General features: G+C 45.0%; 1 protein-coding gene across 2 annotated transcripts in view; it reads left to right on the top strand.

Moving 5' to 3' along the window:
- LOC146809822 (histo-blood group ABO system transferase 1-like) overlaps positions 1 to 19,897 on the top strand; it is a 557,769-nt gene that overhangs the window by 246,526 nt on the left and 291,346 nt on the right. For both annotated transcript variants that reach the window (XM_085616677.1, XM_085616676.1), the window contains exon 3: positions 19,304 to 19,393. In XM_085616677.1, the coding sequence (XP_085472803.1) occupies positions 19,304 to 19,393 (90 nt within the window). The remainder of the gene's footprint in view (positions 1 to 19,303; positions 19,394 to 19,897) is intronic.

The raw sequence follows: 19,897 nt of genomic DNA, 5'->3' as shown, positions 1-19,897 counted from the left end.
CTAATTTCCTCATTTACTGCAGTCTCCTCAGTAGGAAATACTTTCAGTTTTTTACTTGGGTTCTGTCAAGAAGGCATTCAGATGTGTCAGACATTTGCCATAAATTCTGAATGTTAGCACTCTAGTTGCTCATTAGATCACTGTAGTAAAGCTACTGCTCACCAGGGAAGTCTACTGCTGGTATTCAAAGTGCATGTTTCAGTCTGCATGTCAGAATTTTTTCATGAAATAGAAGAGGATTTGAGAAGTCACTCAAAATGTGCCCTAATTTTTCTTTCTGCAGCACTAATCATATTTTCTATGGCAAAATGAACCCCCCCATTTTGTTTCTATTTAAATTAAATGTTTTAAGAGTTACCACTTTATTCCAATCAAGATGGCTACAGGTGTGCAATACGGTTGTCATAAGTAGGACTGTTAGCTCTCTAGTTGTTCTTCAGAACACTCAGGGAAGCTGCAGTAGAACACAAAGGAACCAACTGACAGTCTCTGCCCTTGTTGGATGTACATGTTTTACTGAGAATGTCAGACTTCATTCTCACATGATTCAGAAAGATAATGTGAATTTACAGAAAATATGCTCTCAGTTTAGCTTATAGATCACCTTCCGAACCTCTTCACCTTTTAATGAATATCACGCAAATCGTCATGGTGATAGGTACATACGGTTTGTCCAGGATTTCCTAGGTGTTTCTATAAATATATATATTTTTTAAATAATAAAAAACAAAGGCCGGGCCCGGGGGATGGGGTCCCCGGGGCCATAAGTGGCCTGAGGAGGGAAGCAATGCAGCCCCCCTCCTAAAGAATAATAAAAAAAAAAAAAGGCCATGACCCGGGGGTTGGGGTCCCCGGGGCCGATTAAGGCATTGGGAGGGGGGCCGCGCGGCCCCCTTCCAAATTAATTTTTTTCAACAAAAAAAATTAGGGTGCAGGCCCTGGGGGATGGGGTCCCCAGGGCCAATAAATTAGAAAAAGGAGGGCCACACAGCCCTCCTTCTTAAAAAAATACAAAAAAATAAAAGACCGGCATCGCGCCTGAGGCCACGCCCCTTCCTTGCACCACTCTGCAAACGCGCCCCCTGGCCAGTTGTAAGTTGGGGAATTAATTCCCCTTCAATACTGAGGGTCCCTGAGGGCCAACTAGCCCAACAGGTATCTCCAAAATGCGTCAGGGAGCTGCGTTGCAGACAGGTGTTCTGAAGCCACGCCCCTTTTTACACCTCTATGCAACGCAGCTCTGTGGCGCTTACTGGAGGTACCTAGTGGGCTAGTTTGAACCTAGGGACCCTTAGGATTCAGGGGGACTTAATCTCTCAACTTAGAACGGCCACAGGGCGCATTTACACAGTGGTGAAGAGAGGGGATGGGGCCTGAGGTAACGTGTGCAAACACGCCCTGTGGTGCGTTTTAAGTTGGGGAAATAATTCCCTTTCAATCCTGAGGGACCCTGGGGGCCAACTAGCCCACCAGGTGCTTCCAGTAAGTGCCACTGCTCTGCGTTGCAGAGAGGTGGTGCAGGCTGTGCCCCTTTTTACATCTCTCTGCAATGGCGCTTACTGGACGTACCTAGTGGGCTATTTTGCCCCTAGGGAACCTCAGGATTCAAGGGGACTTAATCTCCCAACTTAAAACGGCCACAGGGCGTGTTTACACAGTGGGGAAGGGAGGGGACGGGGCCTGAGGTGACGTGTGCAAACACGCCCTATGGCGCGTTTTAAGTTGGGGAAATAATTCCCCTTCAATCCTGAGGGCCCCTGGGGGGTAACTAGCCCACCAGGTGCTTCCAGTAAGCGCCACTGAGCTGCGTTGCAGGGAGGTGGTCTAGGCCGTGCCCCTTTTTACATCTCTCTGCAACGCAGCTCTGTGGCGCTTACTGGAGGTACCTAGTGGGCTAGTTGGACCCTAGGGACCCTCAGGATTCAAGGGAACTTAATCTCCCAACTAAAAACGGTCACAGGGCGTGTTTACACAGTGGTGAACGGAGGGGACGGGGCCTGAGGTGACGTGTGCAAACACGCCCTGTGGCGCGTTTTAAGAGGTATTTTTAATCCCCTGCCCTATTATATACTAGGGGCTTACAGAGGAGGTCATGCTAATCACAGGGGGACCCCAACGCATAGTGTTCTCTAGTGTATGTAGGTGTTCTCACTGTATTCTGAGTGTGTTTTAACATAGCACTGGATCTAGGACTGGTTAGTCAGACTCAGTTACCACCAGTATCCGTCTGAAAAAGTTGAGGGTACAGGATGATTTTGCAATAAGGCTTCTTTCTGTTCTTCTGTTTGTTCTTTCTGCACGTTATCCTTCTTCCTGCACTTTTCATCGTCTTTGAGGACTTCTGTTGCTTCTTTCTGCATTTCTTTTTTTCCTTTCTGTTCGTTTATTCTTCTTTCTTCACATGTCCTATCTCTGTAGGCATAGTTAGAAATTACCATTTAAAAAACCTTTGAAATTCACTGAAAAAAACATAGGTTTCAGGCACGTTATAGTTAGGAATTAGCATTTAAAAAACCTTAAAAATTCACTGAAAAAAACCATAGGTTTCAGGGGCGTTATAGTTAGCTGGACTTTTCACTCGTACAAAACCATTGAAATTCCCCTGTTATAGTTAGTTCAGCTAACTATAACTTGCGCGCCCGCAATGCACTGCTGATGACGTCACATATTACATCACTCATGACATGGTCAGTGACATCACTCATGACATCACTGATGACATCTCAAATGACATCACTGATGACATCACTGATGACATCATCCTTGCGATAGAGTGGCAGACCTCCTCTCCCCCTAATATAACCTTTGATACACACATTCAAAAATAGAAACTAAAATTTTCAAAACAATGGACATACCAATACCAGTTACAACAACCTATTCAGTAATTCTAAGATCCACATACACATCCACTCATTCACCAACAGTCCTATACATTCACTCATACATGTACTCACTCATATTATGTACTCATACACCTATACATCCTGTTACACAACGCCACTGATCCATAGAGTTACTCACACACATAGTCACTCATGCTAATAAAGAATCAAACATCCATTTACTTGCATATACAGTTATACACACACCACCACACTTACTTCTACAGAAACTTACACATACTTAGTCTTTTAAACAATCACTTATAGAAACACATACTTATTCATACAGGAACTCTTCCAATCTCCCACTCTCACATATACTCACTTATATACACCAATAGTCACATATACTAGATAAAAACATATGTAGTTACTCATAAAGACACTATTGAGACAGTCATTCACTCACTAACACACCCATGCACACACTCATCCACCCATACAGTCCTGCACACATGCTATCTTCAACACATACAAACAGTGAGCCACTCATTCATGCACCTATGCACTATGGAATACCCCCCTCCGAACCATACAGACACTCAGACACTCATACTGATACTCAAAAAACAAACTAATAACCTATATAGACACTCATGTAGCTACTCACCAACCCATGCAGCCACTTATACACAAAGTGAGAGACTGATACAGATAGACATATTTAAACATTACTCACTAAGCCATGTATTCCCTAAGATACACTTAATCAGTCAGTTATACAATCAATTTTTCAAAAACAAATCATCCATTTAGACACTTATATACCCATTTATTCTTCCATCGACCTTGAGATATACATATATAAAACATATGTAATTTTCAGAAAAACACACATTCACTGGATGATGTCATCATTGATGTCATTTGAGATGTCATCAGTGATGTCATGAGTGATGTCACTGACCATGTCATGAGTGATGTAATATGTGACGTCATCAGCAATGCATTGCGGGCGTGCGAGTTATAGTTAGCTGAACTAACTATAACGGGGGAATTTCAATGGTTTTGTACGAGTGAAAAGTCCAGCTAACTATAACTCCCCTGAAACCTATGGGTTTTTTCAGTGAATATATATATATATATTATTAAAAATGCATATACCACTTTATTACAACTTTTCAACATGCTGCACAGAAGCCACGCTACTCTACAACATAGCTTAAAGACATTGGCAAAGCCAATAGCTCTGGCTAAACACTTATAAGGTCCCAAAGGCAAGACCTAAAGGCTATGCCAATGTTCATTTTCTGCTGACAAACATAGCACTGTTATCAGCATAATGCTTCTTTTTGGCTAGAGCCTGCCCCCCCTCCCCGATCGCCCAACCCCCCCATTTGAAGATCCCTGCCCTTAACCATCGCAAACTGCGGATGTTTCCTTCCCATTACCACTGTGTAAAGGGATTCAGTCCTGCCCTCAACAGGAGTCAATCAATCAATAACACAACTATCACCCCTAGGGGTATCTGGGCGCTGATGCTGCCGGAGCTTAGTCAAAAAGCCAGGTCTCTTGAGTTTCTTCTAGAAGACTTCCAGGGTGGGTGCAGTCCGGAGGTAGAGGGGCAGGTCGTTCCAGGTTTTGGCGGAGATGTAGGAGAAGGAGCATCTCCCACTGTGTTGGATGCGTGGGGTGAGGGTGAGGGCAAGTGAGGTGGAACGCAGGTGTCTTAAGGGCTGATGGAATTTCAGTTGATGGTTTAAGTAGGACGGTCCCTGGCTGTTTAAGTATTTGTAGGCGTGTGTGAGGAACTTGAACTGGCATCTCTTCTGAACTGGGAGCCAGTGGAGGTTTTGGAGGTGTGGGGTGATGAAAAAATCTGGGATTCTTTCTAGTGGGGAAATTGATTGGAAAAATGTTTATGAATACTCTCAAACCCTCACTTTTACGAGTGTTCACAAACTTCCCTGGGTATCCTGGCCGAGGAATGACACTTACCCTTGCACACGTTAATTAAGCCATTACACATTTAGGTTGAACTTACAACCGTGAATGGCTTTGTGAATCTGCCAACTCTCTGGACCTGACAGACTGTTCTCTAATGGGTTTTAGCTACAGTTTAGGAACAGATCACAATCGCAGTTGTAAAACTGGTAGAATCGCACAACTTCTACAAATGCAGCACTGTAAAAAGGAACACAAACCCCACACAGTCCGGTGGTTAACTTGTGCAGGCAGTTGCAGGTGCTGAGCATAGACACTCATTTAGAGGCACCCAACTTATTTTTCGTCCTCGGGCTTGAGAAAGGCAGACAGTGAAGAAAGTAAGAGGAAGAGAAGGACAGGAAAACAGCGAGAACGCAGGAATCGAAAAAGAACTGTTAGTAAGACAAAGACAGACGTGTAGGGGTGGAAGAAAAGAGCATGCGGTAGAATCAAGAAATGCCGCTGCCCGCGTCCCACGCAGTGGGACATCAGCAGGGCAGCTCTCTAGTGGCCGCCCGTCGCAGCCTTCCCCTCTCCCCCTTCTTCTGCCTCGCACGCGAGGCCACGCCCAGGGAAGAGATCTCCCAATAAGTGTACAGGTGGAGGCGGGCCGTTGGGGGTGGGGGGGCGAGGCTAGCCCCCCTACTTAGGCGACCCTCTCGCCCAGTTCCTCCTCTGCTTCCTGCGCGCCGCTCCTGCTCGGACACGCGTATTCCCACCCTTTCCGCTTACCCCGCGTGGCAGAGACAGCGCGTTATTGGAATGTTTTAATGTTTTTCTTTTGCGTTGCAGGCGGAGTTACAGGGCGATCTGGATGCAGACGGGTACAGTAAGGGTACCTCTGCGACAGGCGGTACAGTAAGGGTACCCCTGTCCGGCACAGTAAGGGTGCCCGAGCCAAGGTCCAGGAGCCGAAGGGGGTTCTGGGAAGACCGCGACGGCGCCCCGTTAGTCCTTCGGGCGGTTGGGTGCCTGACCAACCGGGGGTGTGCCACAACACGCACCGCCCCTGTCAGAAGGGGCGGGAGTAGGAGACAGATCACATGAACCAGTGGATGATCTGCAAAGAAATATGTGCCACACTGCCGGGCATCGACCCACCGTGTGTGCTGGCTCACCAGGCGGGCGGAGCAGCTAGGGGCTGCTTGCCCTGGATCGCCCGTAAGATAACCCATTTATCGTCATACTTATGTTGTATGAAATAAACCTGCAGCAGTTCTTCACCCACAAAGAAATTGTCAGTGTAATCCTTGGGTGACGTCTGTGCATGTGTGTTGATTGAAGCGGATGACGGTGTGGTGACTAAGGCCTGGGTATACAGGAAACATGGCATTTTGGCTTCTTACAAAAAAAAAAACACGCTTTTATTCCCCAAAATTAAACACTGACACAGGCAATCGGTTATACGAGCTGTTGTGCATTTACATTTAACACTATTTTAGTAAGGGAGCTTTCCATATATTCTGTTATGGCGAATCAAGGACATAAAAGGGGTTTTAAATGACAAAGGCTTCCCAGGGGTCTATGACGGCTTCAATGCTTTGATGGACAATTCCTAGTCAGGTAAATAACTTTGGCAATTGGCACACATATTAAAACCACTTTCTTCCCAAAGCAGCGCATTTACTGCAGCATTCAAAAACAAGCACACAAAAGATCGTCCTACGCAATAGAATATGTGCCTTTAGCCTCTTTGCCCGTGGACTGAAAAGGGTAGCGAAGTTAAATATTTCTCATAATCAGTAATTATGATAAGATAACGGAGCATCCGATAATGAAGCGCTGAAATGATGGAAGACCGGCGCCCTAAGAAATATAATAGCACATTAGCATAACCGTGTATGCAAAGTACATAGAGCCGCTGCCACGGTTAACTTGTCATTGAAGGATTAGGTTGGAATTCCTAATTAGAAAGATCAACAGTGTAATTTATTGGCGCCCGTGACAGTTATGGTTCATTAGATGTTGTCTGCTAAACAGTGACCTCTAGCAGCTAAGGCGCTCCTGTGCCACAGAACGTTTGTGATCAGAGGAAGCGGGCGACCCAGCTCACCCCGAAGGACGTCATTTCACGTACTCTATAACAGTCATCATGAAACAAGCATTGGCATAGCCAATAGGTCTCGCCTTTGGGACCTTATGTGTTTAGCCATGCAACAGTTGCATAACTAAATACTTATAAGGTCCCAAAAGCGAGACCTATTGGCTATGCCAAGCGGCCGTGCAGCCGCGCAAGTGAAAGGGATCGCGATCGCGATCAGATCAAAGCGGCCAGCCGCGAAAGTGAAAGTAATTGCGGTAAAGCGCGCGCCCGCGCACATGCACTGGAGGCGAGCTCTAAGTTGGCCTGGTAGCACTTTTTGGAGCCCTCTCAATAAGTCTCGCCAGACCAGCGCATGCGCTGGGTCGGGCGAGACCTAAAATGGAACGACTGCTCATGAAGCGTGACCAGAGAATGGAACTGCTTACCTCTGAATCTGCGCACCAGCACCTCAAACGCTGCCTTTAAATCCAGCTGCGACCCGTGCAGGTACGAGCGGTGGGGCCGGTTTGAGGGGGAAGGGGGATTTGACAGACGACCACGAGGGAAAATTAAATAAATAATTGATTTTCCCTTGTTGTCTGTCGAAATCCCCCCTCCCGTCACACCGCTCTTACGTGCACCGGCCGCCGCTGTTTAAATCTGAGCTGAAACCTCATCTCTTTCAAAGACATTTTAGCTAACCTCACCTTCTCAGTCTAGACCTGGTTTAGTCTATGAACTAATCGGTACCTCGAGATTTACCGTACTGTATTGTTTGGATTAGATACCATATTGCACTTGGCACCTGTTGGAATCCTGTTATGTAACTTCCATAACTGCTGTAACTTATACTTGACTCCAATGTACATGGGTTTTTAATGTATTAGCATCTTAATTTTGCGCCTAATGTAAGGATTTGTTCTTCTAGTGCAATGTTCTTTGTGTACCTAAATATATTAACATCCTTGGATAATGTAATTTCGCACCTTATGCAATGATCCATTTCTATTGTGGAGCGCTCTAATACCTTTAGGTAATGTCCTCACTATATAAAAACACATCAGTAAATAGACTGGTGAATACATAAGAGAGCTTGTCAACAGTGCAGGCGCCGGAGCACACAGATTATGAAATGCAGACTTTTGGGGTTTTTTAAAACGTTTTTATTGGTTTTTATAATACAGGCGTGCATCACAGTATAACAGTCTTCCAGAGCTTTATCAGTACATCATTGAGCATAATATTTTGGTAGGTGACATAGTAAACAAACATTTGCAATGCATAGGTCTCGCATTTACGCGGGTTTCAGCTATTAGCATTGTAAATGACAATGACTTTTATTTATGTTTTAAAAAAAGAAACAAAATGTAAAAGGCATTGTCATTTACAATGCCAATAGCTTAAACTTGGGTAAATGCGAGACCAATTGCATTGCAAATGCTTATTATAGAAGGGTACATGCTTAATGACACAGTCTCTGGCGCTCTCCAAGAGTGCATGCTTAGTGATACTCTGGTACTGCATAAAGATGCATGCTTAGTGATGTTTTGGTGCTGCATAAAGGTGCATGTTTGGTAACAGCACCTGCTGCTGCATAAAGATGCATGTGTGATGATACTGTGGTGCTGCACAAGAGATGCCACCTAGTGCTTTATAAGGGTGGCTGCTTGGTGACACTCCCTGGTGCTGCAAAAGGCTACATGCTTAGTGATACTCTGGTCTTGCATACGGGTACATGAGTGGTGTGCTTTGTAAGGATGCTCGCTAGGTAACACTCTCTGGTGCTGTCTAAAGGTTCATGCTGGGTGAATCCCTTTGGTGCTGCACAGGGGTGCATACTTCAGGATACTCTGTGCTGCATAAGGGTGCATGTTTGGTACTGCGTTTGGTGCTACATTAGGGTGCATACGTGGTGCACGGTGGTAGTGCATAAGGATACATGCTTGGGGACACTGCTGCTGCACAAGGGAGCATGCTTGAGCACACCGTCTAAAGCTGCATACGGGTGCTTTCTTGGTGACTTTCTCTGGTGCTGTATAAGACCTCATGATGCATTTACTCAGCCTCCGTTACATACGCACCCGCATTGCCGGTCACACACCCCTCGTGCTGTATGAGGGTGATGCGCGATCACACTCTCTGAGATGTATATAAGACCTCATGATACATTCCTCAGCCTCCGGTCCATACGCGCCCACATGGCCCATCCCTCACCTCTTGTGCTGTGCGAGGTCCATGATGAACAGGCAGGAGAATGCATTATTCCACCTCACCTACCCCCACACTCTCGGTGACTTCCCCCTCCGAATTTATTTAACTGTCTTTAATCTTCACAACTCCTCTGACAGATCAAAGAAAATGAAAGAATTCCCACCAGGGCACCCACGAAAGACATCGCAGTCCAAAAACCATCTGATTGATTTCTGCCCCTTCAGAAAATGAGTGGTGCGCGCGCCACAGCGAGCCATGTGCTTTCTGGGCACGATAACTAAAACCACCTGGCAGCGGTGCGGGTAACCGACACCAATAGGTCATGGGCGGAGCAATGCGCCCGCCTTTGGCCAATTGCGTGCTGTCTTTGATAAAAAAACGCACACAAAGGCCAATAGCGAGGGCCAAAAGGAAAAGCACACGCACGAGTGTGTGCGATTCCAAGGTCTGGTTTGAAACACCCTAATAGAGGTCTCTCGCTGTGCTGCACTGCAACGCTAGGCGCAAGACCTAAAAAGGACTGTCATTTTGTGTTGAAGAATATACAATGAAAGTGAGTAATACATGCTCATGGGGTATCCTCGGGTGCCGGATTCCCCAGTAAGATTGCAAAGAAACAACAAATAACAAAACACAAAACCATCGAACTATGTTTTTCCAGTTGTAGCACAGTGAGTTGCCCACTGTAGGCAGATACACAGAGCCTGTGATATTTCAGGAGTCATTGAACCTGAGGGGGATTGGGTTTGGGGGGGAGGGCATGTGTTAAGTTTGAGATAGTGGGCGGATTGGGTAGTGGGGAATTGAGGTGGGTCTGCAGGTGGGGTGGGGTGGGCTGGGTGGGCGACCGAAAAGGGGTAGTATGTAGAGTACTACAATGTGTTGCGTTATTTAAGGTCCGAAATTGCTGGGGTGCATCAGACAATGATAATACGGAGGGGTTGACATATGTCTTTTGGTCTGGAGAATGGGGGTTGGAGTGAGGCAAAGAGCTCGCTGGTAACGTCACAGTCGGCCAGACTTGCCAGCCAGTCTTTAACAGTGGGAGCATGTCTGCTCCCCCAGTGCATGTTAATCTCACATCCGGCAAGAAAGAGGGCCATTGTCGTGTATCGGTGGATTTTTCGGGACAGCCTGCACATATCCCACTAATACTGAGAGTAGGGCTAGAATGAGGTACACCTCTATCGTTTGTGCCAGGTGGGAAAAGATATCTGCCCAGTAGCGTGCAAACTATGTACAAGTCCAAGCCATACGCAGAAAGTCATCGCCTGTGTTGTGGCATTTGGGACATTCGTGGATCTCGAGTGATCAAACCTATGTTGGTCTACTGGAGTGAGATCTGTGCAATGTAAAAACTTGAAATGGATGAGTTTATGGCAGTGATTAGGGGAAATGCTGTGTGTTTGTCTACACCAGGCTGTCCACACCCTGTCTGTCAACTTGCAACCTAATTTATGTTACCAACGGCTTCGAAGTTTCTGATCAAGGGTGGGAAATAAAAACAGACATGTATGATACAGTTTGGACACTAAACGAGTGCTACTCTCATAATCTATCAGATGTGTGAGGGGTGGGAACTCATCGGGCACCAAAGGATTACACAGGAGCCTCATATGTAGTGGCTATATAGACGGCACATTACAAAATGGTCCATGGCACATATCTGTAGAGTGTCAAATAACATGTCAGTCAGGAAAAAGATCACCAAATGTGAGGAGCTCATAGTGTGCCAAAGTATGTTTAACCAAGGCCTTACAGGTGATGGGGAGGCAAGGTTTATCAGCTAGTACCAAGGAAAGGGAGCATAGTATCAACAACGCCCAGTAGCTTAATCTGCGGGCTGATTAATTGTAGGTCATTGGTAAAACACCACACGGAAATTGCTCTGCTGATTGACAATATGAAGCTTGATGCCCTGTTCCTCACGGAAACATGGATCAGGGCAGAATCGATAGTAGAGATAGGCCTCGCCTGCCCCGAAGGCTTCAAAATCTTACATAACCCAAGGAAAGGAGGCAGAGGGGGAGGGGTGGGAGTGATATTTAGGGAAGAACTTAAATTCACCCTTCTACAGGTGGACGAGGTAGACGGCATTGAACTGATGGGATTCTCGCTGCAGGAAGCCAAGGGTAATCTCTTTTCAGGTTTGATCTACTATCGTCCTCCAGGGAGTACCACCATGTATCAGTCCTTCTTCGATACCATTACCAACCTATCCCTAACACACTCTAATCTAATCATTCTGGGCGACTTCAACTTGTGGGAGAATGCAAATATGGGTAGCTATTTGAGAGATTTGAAATGCACTTGTACCAACTTTAATCTCCAACAATTAGTTACCTCCCCGACCCATCAGGGAGGGCACATTCTCGATCTCCTGTTTGCAAATGAGCTGAAAGTTGAAATACTAAACATTGTTCCTCAAAACTGGACAGATCATTACCTAATTCATTTTAAAATGCTGCTAGCTGGCCGACGGGACCAAGTTAAAACTTCTGCGACTTCTCGAAGAGGTAGAAATTGGGCTCAGTTGGCCAAGACCGGTGCCCTCCTGATACCTCCTATAGGGAACCCCTTCCGTGCATCTAGCACAGTGGAGGAAAACTATACTATTTATCAGGAGTTCATTACGGATGCCCTGGACCAATTAATCCCTCTGAAGAATATAAAAACCAGAAATAAAACTTCTGCGCCCTGGTACAGTGAGGAACTGAAACAGCTACGCCTCCGGTGCAAGCAGGCAGAAAGGAAATGGAGGAAGGGGTACTTGGAGGAGGATAAGTTAGTGCTAAAGACGGCACAGACTAAGTACAAGACGCTTATTCTAGAAAGTAAAGCCACTTTCTACGCCAAAACTATTGTACAAGCAACAAATGGAACCAGAGAACTCTTTAAGATTGTTAGAGACCTCTCAGCTCCAACTTGCCTAGAAAACAAAGTGGAGGCTTCACAGAAGTTATGCGATGAGATCGCCACCCACTTTGAGGAAAAAGTGGCAAAGATCGTGGGCTCCTTCAAGGACAACGAAACTGCTACCCAGGATGGGTTAGAGGTAACTGAAGGGGTCCCGGGTCAGCAATGCACCTTGGATAGGTTTCCTACCCTTTCAGACCTTGTCTTCAATTCTACGGTGCAAAGCATATCTTCGGGCTCACCACTCGACCCCTTGCCCCAGAAGGTGTGGAGATCATATGGCCACCTGACCTTCCCTTGGTTGCGACAGATATGTAACCACTCTCTGGAAGAAGGTACAGTCCCAAAGGGCTGGAAGAAGGCGGTGGTGTCACCTCTGATCAAGAAGCCCTCTTTGGACCCGAATAACCCGGCCAACTTTCGGCCAATCTCCCTCCTTCCCTTCCCAATTAAAATTTTGGAAAGGGTTGTGAGCAGATCGCTTTCAGATTACTTGGAAGAGCATAACTTGTTGGATAGGGATCAGTTTGGCTTCCGACCCGGACATGGGACAGAGTCAGCCCTGACAACTATGATGGATAATCTACGGATGCGGGCGGACAACGGGAGCACAGCGGTCTTGGTGCTCCTGGATATGTCGGCCGCATTCGACACAGTGAGTCATCCAATTTTGCTCGAGAGACTGGAGGGCATCGGGATAAAGGGACGGGCACTGCAGTGGTTCCGTTCCTATCTGACAGGGAGACAGCAGATGGTAACCTTGGGACCATTTACATCTAGGACTTTTTCTATAGCCCATGGAGTACCGCAGGGCTCCAGTATCAGCCCCATTCTTTTTAACATTTACTTACAACCACTCTTCTCTATTATTAAAGCATTCGGGGTTGAATTGGTCAACTATGCTGATGACACGCAATTGGTATTCTCCATGGAGGGTAAACTTGCTGTCCCCACGGAACGATTCCATGAGTGTATGCGGCTGACCACAGGCTGGCTGCAGCGTAACTCTCTACAGTTCAATGGAGGAAAGACTGAGATACTGTACTACTCACCAGCAAGAGTACCTCTACTATCTCCGGTGGAATTCAGGCTTGCCCCAGAGGAAGATTCGTTGACCCCGACTAAGACAATACGCAACCTGGGGGTCCTTATAGATAACAACCTCCAAATGGAATCTCAGGCAGGCAAGACAGCCAGTGTGTGCTTTGGGCTACTGCGCTTGTTGCGCCAGATCTTACCGATTCTACCGAATGAGATGCGCTCCCTGGTCGTGAGCAGCACAGTGTTAAGTAGGATGGACTACTGTAACTCCCTGTATCTGGGGGCCCCTCAATATATCATCCAGGGGCTGCAGAGAGTCCAATCAGCTGCAGCCAAATTAGTGTTAAACCGTAGACGTGCTTCATCCTCTACTCAGGCTCTGAGAGAGCTTCACTGGCTGGCAATCAAAGAACGGGTCCAATTTAAATCCCTCTGTTTGGTATATAGAGCAACACATGGGATGGGCCCAATACCCCTCCAGGAAAAATTCACCTGGTACCTCCCACAGAGACAGCTTCGCTCTTCCAGCGCTAACCTGTTGGTAGTTCCTAGATTCAAACGGTCTAGGATGGGCGGGCGGGCTTTCAGCGTGGCAGGAGCCTTGCTGTGGAATGAGCTACCACAGAAGATTAGACAACTTGACTCATTAACCGACTTCAGAAAGAGCCTTAAAACCTGGCTGTTTCCGAAAGCCTAATCCCCCGTCTGTTTATCATCTCGAACCGGTAATAGTTGTGCTATATCAGAGCGCCAGGATACCCGTAGGGTCACAGTAGCGCTATATAAGAATCAATACAATACAATCCAATACAGTATCGAGGGCTTTAATTGATCTTGGAGTTTGTGCCATGCCCAGCTTGTAGTGGGCTAGTCTGCACATCATTGCAGTCCGAGGGAAGACCATGTGGTAGGATGGAGGTGAGCAGTACTGGTGCGGCCCGATCAATTTCCAGTTTGGTGTATGAGAGCCTGGCATCTTTGTGAAACCAGTGATGCATGTATTGGCATTGTACTGCCAAGTGAAATTGGTGGGAGTGCAGCACCCCAAACAAATTGGTCAGAGGAATCAGGATGCTTTGAAAGAGATAGAAAAAGCGGGGAAACAATGAAATGCAGAGTTGCTCAGGCAACACTGAATTCGACCACTTGTTTTTCTTCCTGGTACACGCTATGTGATGTAACACAGGGCATGCTCCACAAGTTACTAGGCTAGAGAGTGACATGCCAGTAGGCTCTAGTAGTAACCGTAAACATCTGGCTTCTGCTTCTGTGACTCCCTATACATTCCACATGATTTTTGTTGTCCTCATTGGGTGATACTGCAATGAAAAAGCCAGGCATGTATAGGCAATAGTATCTGCCTCCTGGTGGCTTTCTTGACATGGCCGTCACCTGACTTCCATTTATGGGCTAGCTTCAACCATCAATCTCTAAGTGCGGCTTCTGGGAAAGACATCTGATTTCCACTCCCAATTCGCCACAGGGATCAGCTGATTGGTTATTAATGGATTTTGTTCCGAATCCAAAAAGTGGAACGGTACTCCACAGCATTCAACTATTGCAGTATCATTGGAAGATTAGGATGAAGATGCCCAGCTTCATGTTGGGCCATTAAAGAATCCTTTCGTCCCCACTGTGAGAAAGGCTCTGGTTGCAGAAGAGGATTCAGGTATACGTTTAAAGAGGTTAACACCCCAGCAACAGTTCGAGCCCAAACTGCCAGCATCCAGAACTCCCTTTCAAAACATACCAGGAGTTGAAATCCTGGGGGGATTCCATTCACTAATGAAACAAAAGGAGAGGGAGAAGTATTAACTTGTCCGTCTGCCAAACCGCTCAATATTTGTAACAACAATAGAACGAGTATTCCTATTGGATGCTGTCCAAATTATCATTGATTTGGAAAACACAAAGAGTTTTTTTTTTAAAACCTTACTCACCTAGCTAGTAGGTGACATGCTTTATCATAGCATTCTACCTGGGCCCTGAATGCTTCCAGGATGTGCTGCAACGCCTGATTACAGCGGAGCTGGTTTTTGTGAAGGAGTGGTATTGTGGTTGTGTTTGTGTTGGCGTAAGCTCAAACATAAAATTAACTTGAGGCTCCTATCCACAGGTTATGATTTTATTTTCAGGACTCTCGGTTAATATTAAAATCATGGCAGATAAATGTGGGATATTAAAATGCTCCCACTTATCCTTGGTGTGGTCAACATGGTTCAGCCATATTGTTTGCCTCTCAGGGTCAGATTGGATATCTTCATGACCAGAGAATATGTTCACTTTGCATGTGTGTGTACTACAACATGCAAGTGCGGGTTGTCATGCAGTAAGTACTTAAAGGACCCTACTGTTAGTGAAGACAGTACTACTTGTATCCTGTCCTGTAAAACAAGAGTTATAAAAAAAATAGCATTTTGGAGACATTATATGCAGAACATTTCTTATTTGGGAGTCAGGTAAGTGATTCACTTCCTACAGCTCCATGATGTGCTGGAGCGAATTGCTTTTGGCGATGCACATCATTTATTGATTTGTAATTCCTAGTATCAAGAGACGTGATACCTTTTGTCTTCGCTTACACGAATGCGCATGCATGTTAATTTTGTTTTCAAATCACATAGGTATTGTGCTAGACCAACAGCAGGCAGAGAAAACGTTTTTTAGACCACGGTCGTATGATTTTAAGCGCTTAACGTGAGTGTTGCCCTTTCAGGCACATCAAACCCTCATAAATGATGGTGGTGAAACAGACCAAACATTTAAATTACAAGTAAAAATGCCTTCGTTTTGTGGGTCAGCCAGGTCTTGAAATTATGAACTTACATATAGATGGTCTTATCATCTATGACTGCTATATGGATGTTGTGATATGTACTTCCGAGGCAGGCATATTGTGAAGGCAAATGGTGGTCATTAACGATATTCGTGAACTCAGCTCATTGTCCCACAAAGTATAAATAATAAAAATCATTCAGAAAAATCATTTAGAGAACAAAAGATTGTCCTGACTTAGTTAAAGGTAGCTTGTTGCTCCTTGGGATACGGTGTGGAGGTGGACCCAGAAATCAAACCCTGAAAATTAGTTTAAAAAAACAACATTTATGTAAAGCGCTCGTGTCAGCCTTTTGTATTTAAATAGGTAACCCACCGTCCTACTTACTTCCTCAATGCGCCTTACCTTCCCTCATGCGAATGTATCACATCCTCTACAGTCCCGTAACTGAAGGTCTGTGATCGGGCGGCTCAGTTATAAAAGGTTAACGCCTTCCTGTTTCCGGTCCCACCGGAGGCGCCCTGACCACTGTTTGACCTCGCGTTGGGCAGAGTTGCGTCCTGACGTGTGTCAATGGGCAATGTGTTGCGTGTGTTAATGATGGATCTGCACCACACATATAGATAGTACTTATGTTTTGGATGTGATACCTGATAGCTACTATTTACACAGATGCCTCTGTTAAGTTATTTCCTTTCTCTTATGCGTGTAAGCCTACACGTTGTCAGGTATTCCCAAAAAGGGTTATCCCATATATGAATTATGTTGACAATGAGCAGATACTATTTATTATCCATTGGAATTCCTTTTATTATGGTGGCATCTGCATTAGTGGAAGATCCCTCTTGGATGGTTGGGATACTTAAGGTAAACACTATATACATTTTTATGAGCTAAGCAGGGATGTTTTTATACAAAAATAACTGCCTTATATTAACAGACAATGATGTGGAAGAGATCCTGTCCAGACCACCACTATTAACAGATCTGACCATGGCCCAGCCAATTGCGCAAACTAAAGATTGGGATAGAGGAACCGAACAAAAAAAAAATAGAATCTGGACTATACTACATGGGGTCATAATGAGCGAATATCTTAGATCAAGCACAGCTCCAAGAGGCCTCATAGTAACAAACGCTCCCAGATTTTTTCTCGATGATCCTCTTTTCTGAAAAGGCTGGGCCCAACTCGTGAGGCACTGTACCCGTGATTGGCTTATCCTCATAACAAAAACCGCCAAACACCTCTCCGAAGCCATGTTGATCGAAATATAACTGACAGGAACACAATTAAAGATGACCATTTCTTCACATAAAAAAAGATTAGAAGAAATAAACAAGCAATTGACTGAGTACAAGGACTATCTAACACAATCAAAAATACAAACATTTCAGAAGGATCTAAAACAAATTGCTTTCACAAAACATATCCTTATGCAGCCCCAGACTATGTCACCACAGAAAATGAGGGCTACTCATCTGACAAGTACACCACTGATGATGGCTCCTTAGACACTGGAAGTTGGTCTAATGGAGAGGAGAAGAGGAACAGGCCAAACAATAGAAAACAAAGAGGCAAACAAATATATCAACCATGGCAGAGTTATAACCCACATCTGAATCAGATTGGTGGATTCCAACAACCTTTTCTACCACAAATACCTCAACCCCAGTATTACGGATGAGGAATGCCTTTTCATTAACCATCACCACAATTTCCTCAAATACAGTGGCCCCCTATTTTATGAAGGGGAGGAAGAGGTCGAGGCAGGAGAAGAAGGGAGAATCACGTGCACTGGGAAGACACACAACAGAGAGTGAATATGAGGAGCATGTCTAGAGACAATCAACCAGGAATGAGCAGAGGACGGGTATAATAACAAACCTTTCAACATGGAATCTAACAGACATACAGGAACAAGTTTTTTTTACAAAGGACTCGGATTTGTACCCAACATCAGCTCTGCTGTAATCAGGCGTTGCAACACACCCTGGAAGTATTCGGCGACCAGGGTGCAACCCTATGATGAAGCATATTACCTACTAGGTAGGTGAGTGGTTTAAAAAAAAAACACTCTGTGTTTTTCACATCAATGATAATTTGGAAAACATCCAAAAGAAAGGTTATGGGAAAGACAAATAAGATACGGGATTCCCCACACGCCAACTCCTGTAGAGTCCACTCCCTTAGGCTAAGGGAGCACAGTGAGCAAAACATATGACCGTACTATACCATAATTCTTGTCATTAAAGAGTGCTTAATTTATGTTTGAGTCAAGGGTCCTTTTACGCTGGTATGCAAGTTATCGGGCCTTTCCTTCCCCAGTCTTTAATGGGCCATACTCCATAATTGATGTTTCAATGGAAGCCATGTACAACAAAGAAATGAGTGAGAGAAAAATAAGTGAAACCATTTACTATAACCTTCTATATTCTCTGAGAGGATCTCGTTGTACTTACTTCGGATGTATCCTGCTGATGCCTTGTTTAAATATGTGCTCCTGTTCTAGAATTTTTGGGAACACATACATTACCAGTAAATCACGTTCTCTTTGACTCTGGCCTCTACAATTTCGGAAAAACTAACTGAGCAATCTCTTTACATCACAGGCTGCTTTTTTTTTACCCTGAATTAGCATTTCGTTTACGGCATATGTGAAGATTTTGGGGCATATGTATCAAATTCCGTTATTGCGATTCTCAAATAGCGATTTTTAGGGAATCGCTATTTGAGAATCGCAAAACGGGATGTAATAAAAAATTCGCAAATGTTTTGCGATTCCTTGGCATTCCTTAATTGCGATTAGCAAATTGCACATCACAATTAAGGAATACCTTCTCATTCATTCCTATGGGCTAGGAGGCCCATAGGAATGTATGGGAAGACATTCTCAATTTGCGATTCGCAATTTGAGAATCGCAAAATGAGAATGCAATTTCAAGGGTGCCAGGGTGTCAAAAGGACACCCTGTTGCACCCCTGAAATATGTATGTGTGCACATGAGGCGAACATACATGCCCTTAGGGCATGTATTTGCGGCACATGGCACTTTGAAAAATGCAAATAAGTGAATTTTTCAAAGAAATCGCATATTACCACCAACTTGAAGTTGGTGGTAATTTGCTATTCCTTACGGCCAATTTGCAATTTTTCTGTGCGTCATACATTGCATTTAAGGAATCGCAATTTGAGATTCCTTAAATGCAATCACAAAATAGAGAATCGCAAATTTTGCGATTCTCTAATTTGCGATTCCCTTTTGGGATGATACATCCCAAAAGGCCTTTTCCCGTTCGCAAACGGGCAGATTCTGAGAATCGGCCCATTTGCGAACGGGAAAAGGGCTTGATACATAGGCCCCTTAGTTCCTGCCTCTCAGGCAACTGTGGTTTGGTGAATTGTTTAGCAATGCTGTTGTTTTAAAATACGTTTTAGTGAATGAATAATGTGTGTGCGTGTATTTTGTTCTTACTGAATTTTGTACTCTGGAGTGAACTTCACTAATGTTTCTATTTTTCCTACAGGTTCACAGGGAACACTACAAGATACCTTTTATTTATTCTTCTCTTTTCTCTTGTACTTGTTGTTATATTTGCTGACTCCTACTTTTGCAGGTAAGCCCCATTGTGTCATATATCCATATATTTGGTTTGATAAGTGATTCTTAATTCTCCCTCATTACTGTGTGCCTCAGTGGACAGTGGTGGCAGCCTGGACCATTGCTGCCTCCATCACATCATTTGTTTGACTCACCAATGGAAGTTCATACACCAAAATGTCAGGCTTTGCAGAAATTGACTACACCTTAGTGGCCATCGGAGGCAAAGGGCTGTACCTGAGCCCAGACCATTGCGCCTCAACAGCTTCCTGTTTGCTGCGATAGAGTGGGTCATGGGCAGGGAGTTTAAATTAACGATTATAAAGTGGGATCCTAAAGCCCTCCCTAATTTCTTTTCCTGCTGTTCTCTTCACGAACCCTTAAACTCATAGATAACAAAAGGAGTGGCATGGGTATGAAAGGGCAGGCAATGGGTAGCAGCAGCTACCCCCTAATTGACATCCATGCTTGCGCCACCAAAGTAAGAAGTCAGGTCTCCTTGCTCATACTCTAGAAAGAC

Source organism: Triturus cristatus, chromosome 7, assembly GCF_964204655.1.
Source record: "Triturus cristatus chromosome 7, aTriCri1.1, whole genome shotgun sequence".
Lineage (NCBI taxonomy): Eukaryota > Metazoa > Chordata > Amphibia > Caudata > Salamandridae > Triturus > Triturus cristatus.
Note: the sequence above shows the minus strand (reverse complement) of the source record. Positions and strands in the feature narration are given on the sequence as shown.